At 39.6% G+C, this 14,333-nt stretch overlaps 2 protein-coding genes across 5 annotated transcripts in view; one reads left to right on the top strand and one right to left on the bottom strand.

Moving 5' to 3' along the window:
* The window catches only part of LOC123765730 (uncharacterized), a 26,248-nt gene extending 23,988 nt beyond the window's left edge, over positions 1-2,260 (top strand). Inside the window, exon 3 of one of the 3 annotated variants that reach the window (XR_011230665.1) lies at positions 2,142-2,260. The gene's annotated coding sequence lies outside the window, so the exon portion shown is untranslated. Of the gene's footprint in view, positions 1-728; positions 867-2,067 lie in introns of those variants that run through there. The other 2 variants (XR_011230664.1, XR_006773749.2) reach the window with 2 other exon arrangements.
* LOC123765729 (otogelin-like protein) overlaps positions 1-14,333 on the bottom strand; it is a 15,840-nt gene extending 1,507 nt beyond the window's left edge. Inside the window, exons 1-13 of one of the 2 annotated variants that reach the window (XM_069337230.1) lie at positions 14,207-14,333; positions 9,220-9,309; positions 7,989-8,147; positions 7,590-7,703; positions 6,829-6,970; positions 6,564-6,672; positions 4,553-4,690; positions 3,428-3,601; positions 3,155-3,217; positions 2,257-2,395; positions 1,688-1,816; positions 1,332-1,394; positions 781-878 (exon numbers count right to left, since the gene is read on the bottom strand). In XM_069337230.1, the coding sequence (XP_069193331.1) occupies positions 835-878; positions 1,332-1,394; positions 1,688-1,816; positions 2,257-2,395; positions 3,155-3,217; positions 3,428-3,601; positions 4,553-4,690; positions 6,564-6,672; positions 6,829-6,970; positions 7,590-7,703; positions 7,989-8,147; positions 9,220-9,289 (1,344 nt within the window). In that variant the 5' untranslated portion in view covers positions 9,290-9,309; positions 14,207-14,333 and the 3' untranslated portion in view covers positions 781-834. The remainder of the gene's footprint in view (positions 1-780; positions 879-1,331; positions 1,395-1,687; positions 1,817-2,256; positions 2,396-3,154; positions 3,218-3,427; positions 3,602-4,552; positions 4,691-6,563; positions 6,673-6,828; positions 6,971-7,589; positions 7,704-7,988; positions 8,148-9,219; positions 9,310-14,206) is intronic. The other variant, XM_045754437.2, reaches the window with a different exon arrangement.

The raw sequence follows: 14,333 nt of genomic DNA, 5'->3' as shown, positions 1-14,333 counted from the left end.
TTGCCTAGTCATTTCTTTCATAAGTCATCTACCCTATTTCCAGACCATTATATACCGTTATGTATATCACCCTTTAAGATTTCTAGTTAATGAATTTCTAGATTTGTTATACTCTTTGTGTTTCTAGATAATGCAATTAATGCTTTCTCAATCTCTCTTCGTAAGCGAGGTATCTAATTCCGAAGATTAATTTTATCAGTCTTATCTCCACGTACTAAAGTGAATTTATGTCTATTCTATAGACCGAAACTTAATTTTATGTTCTGAATGGGACATAATAAGGATAAGATAAAGCTGAAAAGAAATATTAAATGGCTTTCTGCTTTCAGATATTAATCCTATTATATTATTATACTTATTTTTAATTTTCATTACAATAAAGTGTTTATAATTGGCATGAAAATTAATTTAAAATTACTCTGCAACACATTTTGATGATCTTTGCATTAGACATGAACAAATGTGTAATATGATTTAAGCTCTTTGCAACGTTAACAATGCATTTAACTGTAAATGAAAAGTCAGCAAATATAATGAGTGATTCCAATTCTTGGGAATTCCAAGAACCAATCTTAATTTAGTCCTCTGTATAGTGTTAGTAATTTTAATTGAAAACAATAACATTACAAGCAACACTAAGAGATTGAAAACTAAGGACGTGTGTTTTTTTTAAGTCTTAAATGGCTGACAATGTGAAAACAAAAATTCATGACAGGTAATTCTTCCAGTTTAAAGGTGAAATAATGGCGTAGTTAGACGTGGACACTCATGGAGCCTCACCAGGAAGAAGTGGTGATTTTAATTGTGGAAGAAGTGCTGAATTGGCTTCAGTCCCTAACATCCCGGATTAAAGATCAAGTCGATGGGATTCGTACAGGCTGTAAGAAAATATTAATTTGATTAATTAATATAATATTCCGACTAAGAGGACTATTTTGAATGATTATGCTAAGTATCATCTGAGTTCATCTTCCAAAGTGACTGGTTATGCAAGAAAGACCTGAGTTAGCCTGTTAGTTTGACTGATTATGATAAGATAAATCTAAATTCATCTGTTGTTTACCTAGAGTTATGGAAGGGAAACCTGAATTTGTTTGTTAGTTTGACTGGTTATTATATAATATTATACATAATCCAAACAGTTAAATATTTAAGTACAAGTTTACCAGTAAGAATGAATAATTAAATCACATTCATTACATACTCGACTTTTCAAGAAAGTGCAAAGACGAACCTACAATATAAAACATCCATAAAGAAGTAACCACATAATGAAATACATTCCTAGTAGCTATGTTATTAACACTTGAGATAAGTTGTACTATACTGACGGTTGGGTGTCGTTACGACCTCCTTAGGCAGGTCCTCACAATGTTCCTTCTCCCGGTCACACTCTGTTGACACAAGAGACCTGATCAGTCCACCTCTGTTGTCAGGTGTCAACCTCATTAATATTTAACGAAAAAAGCACTTGGATTATATATATATGTTCCGGTGAACTAAAGGCAATACAATTATTATCATTATTATTATTATCAGTGCTAGTAGTAGTATAATTATTATCATTCATCATGCACGATATAATTATCATTTAACTATTCCAGTAATGATTTAAACAAGTAATAATAATTCATTATACAAATCAACTGTGCCCTAAGTAAAGGCTCCATCACGTGTCTTAACTCACCCACAACCATAGTCTCAATGAAGACTCGCTCCTGAGCCATGACCTTCACCTCACCCAGCCACTTCGCAGTGTCCTTCTCCGGGTCTGGCGAGCCTTTGCTGATCATACACAGGTCAAAGGCGCACGAATCTGGCGGAAGAGAGGGAGGAGAAAGGTGGTATTGACTCTATGGTCACTGCTCACATTATCTCTATACCGAATATTCATTTTTATGGCATATAATTCGTATTTTTTTGTTTCTCTAGAGGATGTATTTTAATTAAGTTCTGTCGATCGCATCATCAGCTTCTATTCCTTAAACTCTGTTTCTGTGTTTATCTTTCTGTTTCTATATTCCCACTCTATGTTTTAATTTTAATTCTCTTTTTCCCTGGGGAAAGTCTTATCCACAAGTCTTGCTGAGCTCCCCGGAGGCACTCTGGTCATCCCTCTGATGGTATTTTTTACCCACAAGCACCTGGCTGACCTCCATGGAGGGACCCTGACTATTCCCTGGTGGTAGTCTTACCCACAAGCACCTGGCTGACCTCCATGGAGGGACTCTGACTATTCCGTGGTGGTAGTCTTACCCACAAGCACCTGGCTGAGCTCCCCAGAGGCACCCTGGCCATTGGATTTTGCCCCACCAACAGTCTGCTGGCACAGTGCCAACATTCTCTTCCATGAAACATTGTCCTGCTGGCATTGTTTGAGCGTTGCTTGAGACTCCTGTAGATAAAATAGAAAAAATCCTGTTATTCTTTGACAACTTATTAAAGAAGCAACTTCCAACATAATAAAGACAGTGGACCTTCCACAGAAATCCTGTAATATTTGTTTGTGGAGTTTTAATAGTATTACTGATTTTTTGTTTAATCTAAGCTTAATTAAGGATACAGAATAATATATATAATGATAAGGGATTAAATAAATATTCAACAAAAGGTATTCAAACTAGAAAAAATAAAATATTTTATTATACCGGTAGTTCTAATTAAATATTCTTTTAATATAGTTCCCAATAAAATTTTGTATATAATAAAAGGTGTTGGTTAATTTCTCATTTGCAGTGCTTTATTGGAACACAGAGAAGAAAACTAATTTCTGTTATCTTTCTTTAGTGCAAATAAATGCTTGATGCTGCTCAAAATTAATTAGTTGCAATATCCGCATATGATTTGAAATTCCAAAATGTATAAATTACCGACAGTATATAGTTTATAAAGAATAAATTTAAGGATTAAAGCATATCCATTTATCCTATTGATTTATGACAGGATATAAATCCTAGTTATCATTACAATGGCTCACCATTGTTGGGAGACAAGAAGCCGAATAGGGTTATCGAGGACCCCTCCCCCAAACCCATCCTCCCCATGTCCCCCCCCCCCCCAAACCCATCCTCCCCATACGACAAGGACTGACGGGTCAACAGGATTCAACCCACGACAGTTTCGTTGTCACTCAGCAGACAACATTCTAACTTACCTTGTTGATGGATCTCCTGCGTCTCCCGGCGGCTCTGCAGGCGGGGTTGGCCTGGTCCGGTGTCTGCAGGCATAATATTGCGGTTAGTTTTGCTCTACCCCTGTAGTGTCTGTCAGATGTTGAACACAACACCCCCATTATGTGTCAGTGTGAGGTTCGACCCTCAGGAGCGCTCTATGGTGTAAAATGGCACATTTGCAGGACAATTTTCGCCACTCACTGCTCCTAAAATTACACTAAGACGTGATTTGCTCACATTACACTGTGTATTACCTTCCAGGACTCGGCGAACACAGCAGGGGCGCTGGACGTAGGGTTATACGGCACGTTGTTCCTAGTAGTGAAGTCGTTGCCAGTGTTCTTGTCCGGAATACCACACAAGCCGCGAAGCTCAGGATGTAGATTAGGGTTGGCCCACACGTCGAAGCGATTCTTGCAGTGCTGGAGCTGAAAAGGCCCCCCAAAGGGTCCCCTAGGTAATAATCTACTCTCATTTGTTAAATATAGATGTGACCCTTATCGAGATAGAGGTTCGGGTGCATCTACCAGTCATGGAGACATGGCGAGAGTTGTGGAGACTGGTATAACAATCTGACAGTCTAAAGCTATCTTTGGCAAGCACCTTCATATTACAACTTTGCAGCAATTTAAAGAAATACTATACCACTCAAGTCAAGATTGAAACCAGAAGACGCGACCAGGCCATTAGCATTACATGAGAATGAGAAGGAGCCATAAGAAGACGACACCGCGAACACTGTTTATGTAGACCAGACGTAAATCTGTGTATTTATGAATTTATGTTTGTAGGTTAGGTTAGCATTTTAAAAGCACCCTTCTGGGGTTGATTGTTCTATAAATCACTGAACTATATGTTTAACAGATCTCTAACCCTGTACATGGAAGATAGAAGAAAATGTATATATATGCTGGCTAGCATTGTAATTGTGGCCACGACTGCGGTAGAAAATAATAACAAAGAAACTATACATGTACGATAAGTAGCAAAATTATTGTATAAAAATGTATTATTTTAATTTAAATTTAACTAAAAATAATGCAGCCTAAGTGGATTTACCGCAAGATCTTCAGAGATCAGCCCCATGAGGCACTCTCCCTGTCGTTAAACTTACCATAAAACCTCCATACACCAGCATCTTTAGGCACTCTGCCTAGCCTCAGGCTCACGTTACGATTCTGAGAGCCCAGCCCCCTGAGACATTCTCCCTGGCGCCAGACTTACCAAAAGACCTTGAGAGCCCCCTGAGACATTCTCCCTGGCGCCAGACTTACCACAAGACCTTGAGAGCCCAGAATCCTGAGACATTCTCCCTGGCGCCAGTCTTACCAAAAGACCTTGAGAGCCCCCTGAGACATTCTCCCTGGCGCCAGACTTACCACAAGACCTTGAGAGCCCAGAATTCTGAGACATTCTCCCTGGCGCCAGACAAGGACTTTGTGCTTGACTCCTCCGGCAGTCACCCTCTGGGCGTAGGGACCCGCTGGCACCTCAATCTCTCTACCGTTTGCACGAATCTGCAGAACACAAAATTGTTTCACAAATATACACAAATTAATCACGGAGGGAGAACAGGAATAAATATCAGAGAATTAAATAAAATTGTGCCAAATAGTAAATGCAAAAAATGAAGTACATTCAGAAACAATTTAGACTGAACTTTATTAAAATAATCCAGGCCTAATAATTGTATCTATTTGTAATCACAAACCCTCAATAAATGAGAAGGAAGGCATACATCTAGGAAATCAACAACAGCAGAACAAAATGTTGTTAAACACTCTACGGACAATCAAACCCGCATTTCATACTTAATGTGAGTTGTTTGTGGTCGCAACAGTAGCCAATTATACTAAAGTAGGGCATGAGGGTCAACTCACACCCACCCTACGACACTATACAATCACAACTCACCATGGAAAGCTATTATTTTGATTTAGACATGAATATTTCTCCGGGATTTTTCGAACAAAATCGTTAATATATTATAGTAAACCATCAAAAAATCGAAGACCATCTCTGTACTTAACACTTTTTATAAATACATTTGTAAGCAATGATGCCACACATCTCCAAAGTTCTTCCAATTAATATTTTTGTATGTATAATAGCAAGATTTATCTTTTTATAACCTTTTATATGTATGTTTATCTTTATCTTTATATGTAAGAGTAACCGCAGTAATGTAAAATCCTGGTAATTAATAAGGATTTATGAGCAAAAATCAATTCTCACAAGTTTCTATGGTAAAAAAATGGAAATTGATGTAAGACGCATTGGGCTTGGAAACCCCCTTAAACTTCAGCTGATGTTGACCTTCTTCAAAGAATTAATATTGATATGTTTGTTTTATTTGAAGTGATATGTAATGACCGAGTGGAGAAGACTCTTGATTGGTCCAGAGATCTCTTGGAAATACCCAAACAATTTCATATGCACATGTGATAATTTGTTTATCTGTACATTCTCTCTATTTATGAACATAATAATTATATATAATAAGAGAACATAATTCTCTTTATATTATGTTCGGAAATTAAAGCAAAGTAGTTGAAACTGTGTCTTACAAAATACTACCTGTACAGGTAGAGGTGCATGGTTAGGGAGGTTATCATCAATACTATACAGGGAGGTTATCATCAATACTATACAGGGAGGTTATCATCAATACTATACAGGGAGGTTATCATCAATACTATACAGGGAGGTTATCATCAATACTATACAGGGAGGTTATCATCAATACTATACCAACAGCACTATAAAATGGACATTAATTATATAGGAAGCGAACAGAGAAAGATGTCAAAGTTAATTCCGGGCAACAAAAGCCTCTAGTTCAAGGAAGAATAAACAAAATAATTTTACATTCTACAGATAAGCGAAGATTGAAGACGTACATGACAGAAATATGTTAGTGAAGGAAAGAGTATAACAAGGGGAGATATTAAAAGGGGGCTAAATATATCAACACAAAATAGGACAGAAAAAACTGGATACGTTTAGAAAAGATCTGGATAAATACTGGTCTTGAGATAGGGTTGTAAATTTATTGAACACATTGTTAGGTGACAAAGAACTTGATGTCACTGCATTATTATTAGCGTAGGTTAGACAAATATAAGTGTTGATGGATGCTAATAGTAGATGCCTCGCATGGGCCTATTGGCCTTCAGTAAGTTCCTGTATTCTTATTTTCTAGTACCTACAAAACACCTTTAATTGTTATTGATTTATCTATTTATCTATTCACAGTCCTGCTTGTATGTTTGCTTACACACGTGTAAAACCATTAGTATATAAACATACATATCACTGCGTATCCGGCCATGAGTCTGGCCCTTCTTTCTTCATAATCACATGTTTCGTGCTCTGGAAATGTCAACTCACCTTGAAAATGCCTGGAGAAGCGAGTCCCCATTCTCCTATCTCAATCTGAAGCTCCCGGTTGTCTTTGAAGGTGGTCTTTTGGACGCAAGAGGGCATGTTGTAGCAGCGCCTGGCGAAGGTCTCTCTTTGAGTAAATCGTTCTCAACACTTCAATGCGTTCATATATTTTTCACCCACTCTGCATTTTGTTTTAGTGTAGCTATGTATAAGGAAATATATAATACTGAACTATGCCTCGAGAGGACTGCTTCGCAAAGAAACTCACTGGAACTGTGCGAAGATGCCGTAATCGGGATTGAGGCTGTTCCCTTTCTGGGAGATGGCGTATTTGCAGACTCCGTGGTAGTCGAACCTGTGACGGTCGTAGTTCCAGAAGTGGGGGTCGTTGGCGACCTCGCACCGCGGACCTGCGGTGGGAAATTCACTCTGAACTTCAAGTAAATACTTTCCCCTGCCACTATATTGTTCTCACTCCCTATTGCTGCATTAAGAGGGAAACACAAATGCTAGAAAGTAAGCTTCCTGCTTTCTTGTTATTCAAAATTCTTCTCTAACTTCGTTCCTTCACTCATAGCTCATCTCCACTTGCTATTCTGATCTTTGACATGAACTACTTTGACCTTGCTCCCCTTACTCATAACCGCTCTTCAGCTGACTCAAAACACATCTACACCTACCTCCCGTTACTCACAATCCATTTCGGAACTAACCAACCCATTTTCACTTGCCTCTTGATGCATACATTCACTCTCCACCCACCTCTTGGTGCATGTAATAACTCTCCACTTGCCTCCAAGAATTCACAAACCCCCAACACATGTTTAAAGGTTCTCTAACACTCTACCTATTGTGGCTCAACACTATTATCCACCTGCCTCTCAGTGCTCACAACCGTAGAAAACTTGAATCATGATATGCTCACCCTTCACCAAATGTATTACAGTAGGCACGGTACTACAACACAAAACTAACCACAGAGTACTCAACCCACCATCCAGTACTCACAACAGGACATTCAGTACTCACAATGTCTCTCAATCTCTCCCGTGGGCTTCCAGTTGCCGCCCTCACAAGTCATCTTGGTGCAGCCAGCAGGATATACTAGGCCAGGCAGGTAGATGTTCCCTCGGAACTCACAACCTGCGGAAGATCACAACCACTCAGAGTCTGGGTAAGATCACAACCACTCAGAGCCTGGGTAAGATCACAACCACTCTTATCCGGAGAAGGATCGCAGAGAGAGAGAGAGACAGAGACAGAGACAGAGAGAGAGAGAGAGAGAGAGAGAGAGAGAGAGAGAGAGAGACAGAGAGAGAGAGAGGGAGAGAGACAGAGAGAGAGAAAGAGAGAGAGAGAGAGAGAGAGCGCTAGCTACTAGCTAGCTAGCTAGCTTATTAGCTTATTACACTTAACAAATCAACTTACAGCCAGAAGCCTTCTCGTCGCCGACAAACTGGGGCACAGCAGAGCCTCTGTCGCAGACAATCCTCATACACTTGTAAGGGAGGCTGGCCAACACGGTGCCGTGAGGGACAAACTGGCCGCCTTGGATGCATGGTAATAGCCCCAGACAATGATCTAAATCTGTGGAGTATAAATATGTGTGGGCATTACACCAACCAATTATTAATTTGAGTATTTGTTGAATAATTATAACAATAGCGTCTCTTTTAATACCTCCGTGTATATAAAATAATAATTAATTCATTGTGTCGGGGGACAGGAAGCCAGAGTGTATTCATACACGTCTGGCTTTTATCGAGGACAAACAATATTTATATTTTTTATTCGCACATTTGGTAATCACATATGATTACATTACAATACATGTGATTACATTACCAAATCACTAACACAAGTGTTTGAATGATTAAAGTAGGGAAAGTGTGGTTGGAAACTCTCTCCACAAGCCTACAGACTCTCATATGTAACAGCGCCCGCTGAGCGCTCCACCCGCCCTTGAACGCCCTACACGCCCTTGAACGTCTGCACGCCCTACCCGCCCTTGAACGTCTGCACGCCCTACCCGCCCTTGAACGCCCTACACGCCCTTGAACGTCTGCCCGCCCTTGAACGCCAGCAAGCCCTCAAGCAGAAGAACCAGAAGCTGCAGCAAGAGTCCTACAGAACTGGCAAATTAACAGGCTGAAGTAACCAGGTCACCTGTCACTAATAGTTAGCTTCACATTCTTCTCCCGTTGAAATGGAGAAGTTAGACACCTCAGTCTTTCACAATGCTCTGCAAACACTTCTTCCAGAGCACACGAACTGATCCCAGTCAAAGCTGCAAGTGTGCTTGGGTCTTTAAAAGGTTTTAAAAGTCTCTAAAAGATTCTGAATTGCTTAATCTTCGCATTCCGTTACTGATATGTTAAGATCAATATTAAAATTCATTTAAAACTTCAACTCTTCTTTAAATATAAAAAAAATATTCTGATGCGTAAACATGGATTGAATAATATTTAGGTTATGACTTTTTGACCAGACCACACACTAGAAGGTGAAGGGACGACGACGTTTCGGTCCGTCCTGGACCATTCTCAAGTCGAAACGTCGTCGTCCCTTCTAGTGTGTGGTCTTGTCAACATTCTTCAGCCACGTTATTGTGACTCATTGCCTGCATAGGTTATGACTTTTTTAACATATGTAGCGGTACCTTCGGCCAGGAGAGGCGCCGCTGCCATCACCACCAACGCCAGCACCAGGATGAACAGTGGTGGCGCCATCTTCAGGGCCTTGTACACTTCTGTCGATTATGAAATACCACTTAATAAAAAAATAATATTATTATGCAATATTATACCACTTAAGTCACTATTTATCATGCGATAAGGCCTCACAGAGCGTACTACACTGAGTATTGTAAGCCCCTTTTGTGTTTGTTTTGTACAGTATTGTGTATATTTTTTTCCCTATTTTATAGCTTTTTTCTACTTATTTCTGATTCTACAATCAGCTTCTTTTATGCAGTCAAGTATAGACCCAGAACTTAACCTCTTATCCACTATCTATGACAATAATCACTTTAATGATCTAAATTGCAGATATTTTGCAGCACATGATGTAAACAATGTATTAACTCATAATCACAATATCTCTGTAATCAATTTGAACGTTAGATCCCTAGGTAAACACTTCGATGATGTTAGTGCCTTGATTGAAACTATTGGCAACAAATTCTCTTTTATTATACTTACTGAAACATGGTTGAAAGAGGATACTACTCAACTCTTTAACATGCCTAACTACTCAGCAATTCACAACTGTCGTCAACTTCAGAGAGGTGGTGGCACTGCTCTTTACTACCACCAAGAACTAACATGCTTAAAAGAAATTAGAACTAGAGACTGCTATGGGGAGTATATCTTCGCCAGCTTCAGAGTCAAGGGTGCTGAGTCTGTCCTGTCTGTGGGTGCAGTCTATAGAATTCCCAACACTGATGTGTCTGTATTCAACTCAAACCTTAGAAATCTAATACTTGATAACAGACTGAACAAAAACCACCTAATTATCGCAGGGGACTTTAATATTGACCTCTGCGAGCCAGAACACCCTACTGCTGTTAGCTTCCTCAACTGTATGAATTCCTGCCTCCTCATACCCTTAATCACTAGACCTACTAGAATCACTGATAGCACTGCCACGACTCTAGATCACATCTGGACCAACATAACCTCTCCGCTTACTTCAGGTATAATCACCGATAGCACTACAGACCACTACCCCACATTTCTCTTAACTAACATTAGCAAACCACCTCTAGAAACAAGGGAGTTAAGCTTTAGGCTGCACAATGAAACTGCTATAAACAATTTTATAACTGCTGCTGATAATGTCAACTGGGAGTCTGAGTTAGGTAACATAGGGGACATCAACCTAGCAGTGCAATCTTTTCTACAAACAACTCTTAGCCTTTATAACACCCACTGTCCTAGGCTTACAAAACAAGTCACAAGCAAAAGGCTTAACAATCCTTGGCTTACAAAGGGAATACTGAAATCCATTAACAAAAAACACGACCTTGAGAAGAAGTATAGGTTAGGAATTGTCTCCAAAGAATTCTCAAAGAATTACTCATTATTGCTAACTAAGATAATTAGACGAGCCAAAACTAATTACTACGAAGATAAATTTACTCAAATAAAGAGCAACAGTAAACAAACTTGGAGCACAATTTCACAAATATTGGGATCAAAGAAATCTTTAAATAACAAACCGACTCTCCTGTCTAATAACGATGGTCAGCTTTCAGCCTCTGATTCTGCTATTGAGTTCAATAGGTTCTTCTCTTCCATTGGTTCATCCCTTGCAAATGATATTCCATCTTCCAGTACTGACATTAAGGACTATCTTACAGGTAACTATCCACAGTCTCTGTACCTAAAGCCTATAAATTCCACTGACGTCAATGAGATAATCCTTTCCCTTAAAACCAAGTCTAGTGCCCTTGAGGAGATACCAACTTTAATATACAAAAAAGCCTCCAGATCTTTAGCCCCTGCTATTGCTTTGCTCTTCAACAAGTCACTTGAACTCCAAACCTTTCCAGATATTCTAAAAAAAGCGAGAGTAACGCCTGTCCACAAATGTGGTGATCCCACAGATGTTAACAACTACAGACCTATATCAATCCTGCCAAACTTGTCAAAAATTTTTGAAAAACTTATATACAAGCAGCTTTACTCATATCTAGCCAAACTCAATATACTTAGCCCTTGCCAATATGGCTTCAGACCCAAAAAAAGCACTAACGACGCACTCATTAGTATGCTTAACTCGATTCATACAGCCCTTGATAAAAAGGAGCTCCCTGTTGGGTTATTTGTGGACCTGCGTAAAGCTTTTGATACTGTCAACCACCATAACCTTCTTCTTAAATTACATCATTATGGAGTCAGAGGGCACTCCCTACAATACCTCGAGTCCTACCTTACTGACAGGCTCCAATATGTTTCTGTGAATAATACAATTTCTCCCACCCTACCCATCAACATTGGTGTTCCTCAGGGCAGCATACTTGGCCCTCTCCTCTTTCTCATCTACATTAATGACCTTCCAAATGCCTCCCAACACCTCAAACCAATTCTATTTGCTGACGACACAACCTTCATTTACTCCAGTCCTGACCCTCTTGCTCTAAATGCCACAGTAAATACTGAGCTAAATAAAGTCCATCATTGGCTAACTGCCAACAAACTCACCCTTAACATTGACAAAACCTTCTATATTCTGTTTGGCAATAAATCCTCTAGTCTTATAAATCTCAAAATAAACAATACCCAAATTTGTAACAAATTAGATGGCAAATTCCTTGGCATTCTCATTGACAACAAGCTGAATTTCCAGGGACACATTCTAAATATATCAAAAAAAGTTTCAAAAACTGTGGGCATTCTTTCTAAGATCAGATATTATGTACCACGCCCTGCTCTGGTGACTCTCTATTACTCCCTTATCTATCCTTATCTCAACTATGGTATTTGTGCTTGGGGTTCTACTACCCAAAATCACTTACGTCCTCTAATTACCCAACACAAAGCCGCTATTAGAACAATATCCAACTCTGGCCCCAGACATCACTCGGTACCCCTACTCAAATCTCTTAATATGTTAGATATTAAGTCACTGCACATTCTCTCATGTGTATTATACATATATAAAACGCTAAACTATAATGCCAATCCTGATCTTAAAAGCTTCATAGAAGGTTGTAACAGAACCCATGAGCACCACACCAGAAATAAATACAGTTTTGATATTCCTAGAGTACGTCTTAATCAAACTAGAAATGCTCTGCAAATCAAGGGGCCCAGAATGTGGAATGACCTTCCCAACCATGTTAAAGACTGTCCCTCTCTCAACCAGTTTAAGATAAAAACTAAACACTACCTAATAAATTCCCTGTAATCTACCTCACTCCTCTATTGTCAACCCATGTCTGTTATTTTCTTTTTTTTTTTCTTTTTTGTAATCAACACTGTTTGTCAACCTATTGTATTTGTGCTGCTTTTTCAGTCATGTTCCCCCTTTTTTTTTATCTTTATTTGTATTTGTTCTCAACATCTTTTATTCTTTATGCTCAATTAGTATTAAGTTCTAGATATTAATGTTTTTCTTGCCCGAAACGCATTGCGTAATAGTGGCTTTAGGCATTGTATGTACTAGCTCTATCTATATATCAATCCATTAATGTAACATCACTTGTATGTATATACCTTACCTGAATAAACATCTGAATCTGAATCTGAATCTGAGTATTCTTGACACTTTTCCTGTTACTGAGAAGTATTCTTACGGCGTCTAAGAGGGAAGTTGATGGTGAAATCATGTTCACTATTGTCCCAGCATGATATAATGATTCGCACTATAAATATTGTTACCTACATGATACATAATCTCTCTCTCTCTCTCTCTCTCTCTCTCTCTCTCTCTCTCTCTCTCTCTCTCTCTCTCTCTCTCTCTCTCTCTCTCTCTCTCTCTCTCTCTCTCTCTCTCTCTCTCTCTCTCTTTCTCTCTCTCTTTCTCATTCTCTCTCTCTCTCTTTCTCATTCTCTCTCTCTCTCTCTCTCTCTCTCTCTCTCTCTCTCTCTCTCTCTCTCTCTCTCTCTCTCTCTCTCTCTCTCTCTCTCTCTCTCTCTCTCTCTCTCTCTCTTTCTCATTCTCTCTCTCTCTCTCTCTCTCTTTCTCATTCTCTCTCTCTCTCTCTCTCTCTCTCTCTCTCTCTCTCTCTCTCTCTCTCTCTCTCTCTCTCTCTCTCTCTCTCTCTCTCTCTCTCTCTCTCTCTCTCTCTCTCTCTCTCTCTCGCCATGTCTGACGAGAAACTAAAAAGTATTTTAAAATCTGAGTTGCACTTCCGGAACAAAATCGATTACAAATTTATGGGACAATGAGCTATTACTCGAGGAAGAAGACAACATACGTTAGGCACAAGACTACAAATACGAGACAAGGTGATAACTGCATGAGGGATAAACTAACAAGAACATGGAGACACGATAACAACTATATCATGAACAAGATGGCAAGTACAATGTAACAAATACATGAAGGACTTGGTGGGGAGAAATACACAAATGACTAGGTGACAAAAACACGAAACGCCAGGTGCCAATGGCCCATCCCGTCCTTGTGCACGCTACGGTAACCCAACGATACAAATACAGCCTACTATGAAAAGTAAGAGCCCACAGGTATCTACGTTTCCTATGTAGCAGAGTAATAGGTTAGGAAGGTTGCCTGAGTTTCCACATTTCGGGTTAGGAGAAGAGGTTGGATATTATACGTAGTGGTAAATCATGGGATGGGGTTGAATAAGCAGAGGGGGTACATACCCAGACGCGTAGGGTACCACATGCCCTCGCTTCAGTTATGCCAAGAAGTAGAAATACAACCGTATATTTAATAACCTTTAAATATACATATTAAATATTGCAAGGTCTTAATACATAAGCGTGTATTAAAGACTGTATATTGACGGGAGACATCTCCCGTCACGCAGGGTGCAGTCTCACCTCCACAGATCTCCAGTATCAGCTCTTGATACTGGTAATGGCTCAAAAGGGCCACCACTTACGGGCTATTCATGCCCGTGCCATCTTTTGGGTGGCTTAATCTTTATCAATCAACTGTATATTCAGTCTCACCTCAGGTAGGGAGCAAGGAGATGGGTGTAAGACGCTGGACGATGTTGGCGCCGCGTCGGAGGACCTGTGTCTGCCTCAAGGCATCTTCTCCTCGCTTATATACGTCTTGCTCTAGAGGGGCCACAGC

The sequence above is a fragment of the Procambarus clarkii genome, chromosome 37 (genome assembly GCF_040958095.1).
Source record: "Procambarus clarkii isolate CNS0578487 chromosome 37, FALCON_Pclarkii_2.0, whole genome shotgun sequence".
NCBI lineage: Eukaryota > Metazoa > Arthropoda > Malacostraca > Decapoda > Cambaridae > Procambarus > Procambarus clarkii.
This window is presented reverse-complemented; position numbering and strand designations above follow the sequence as displayed.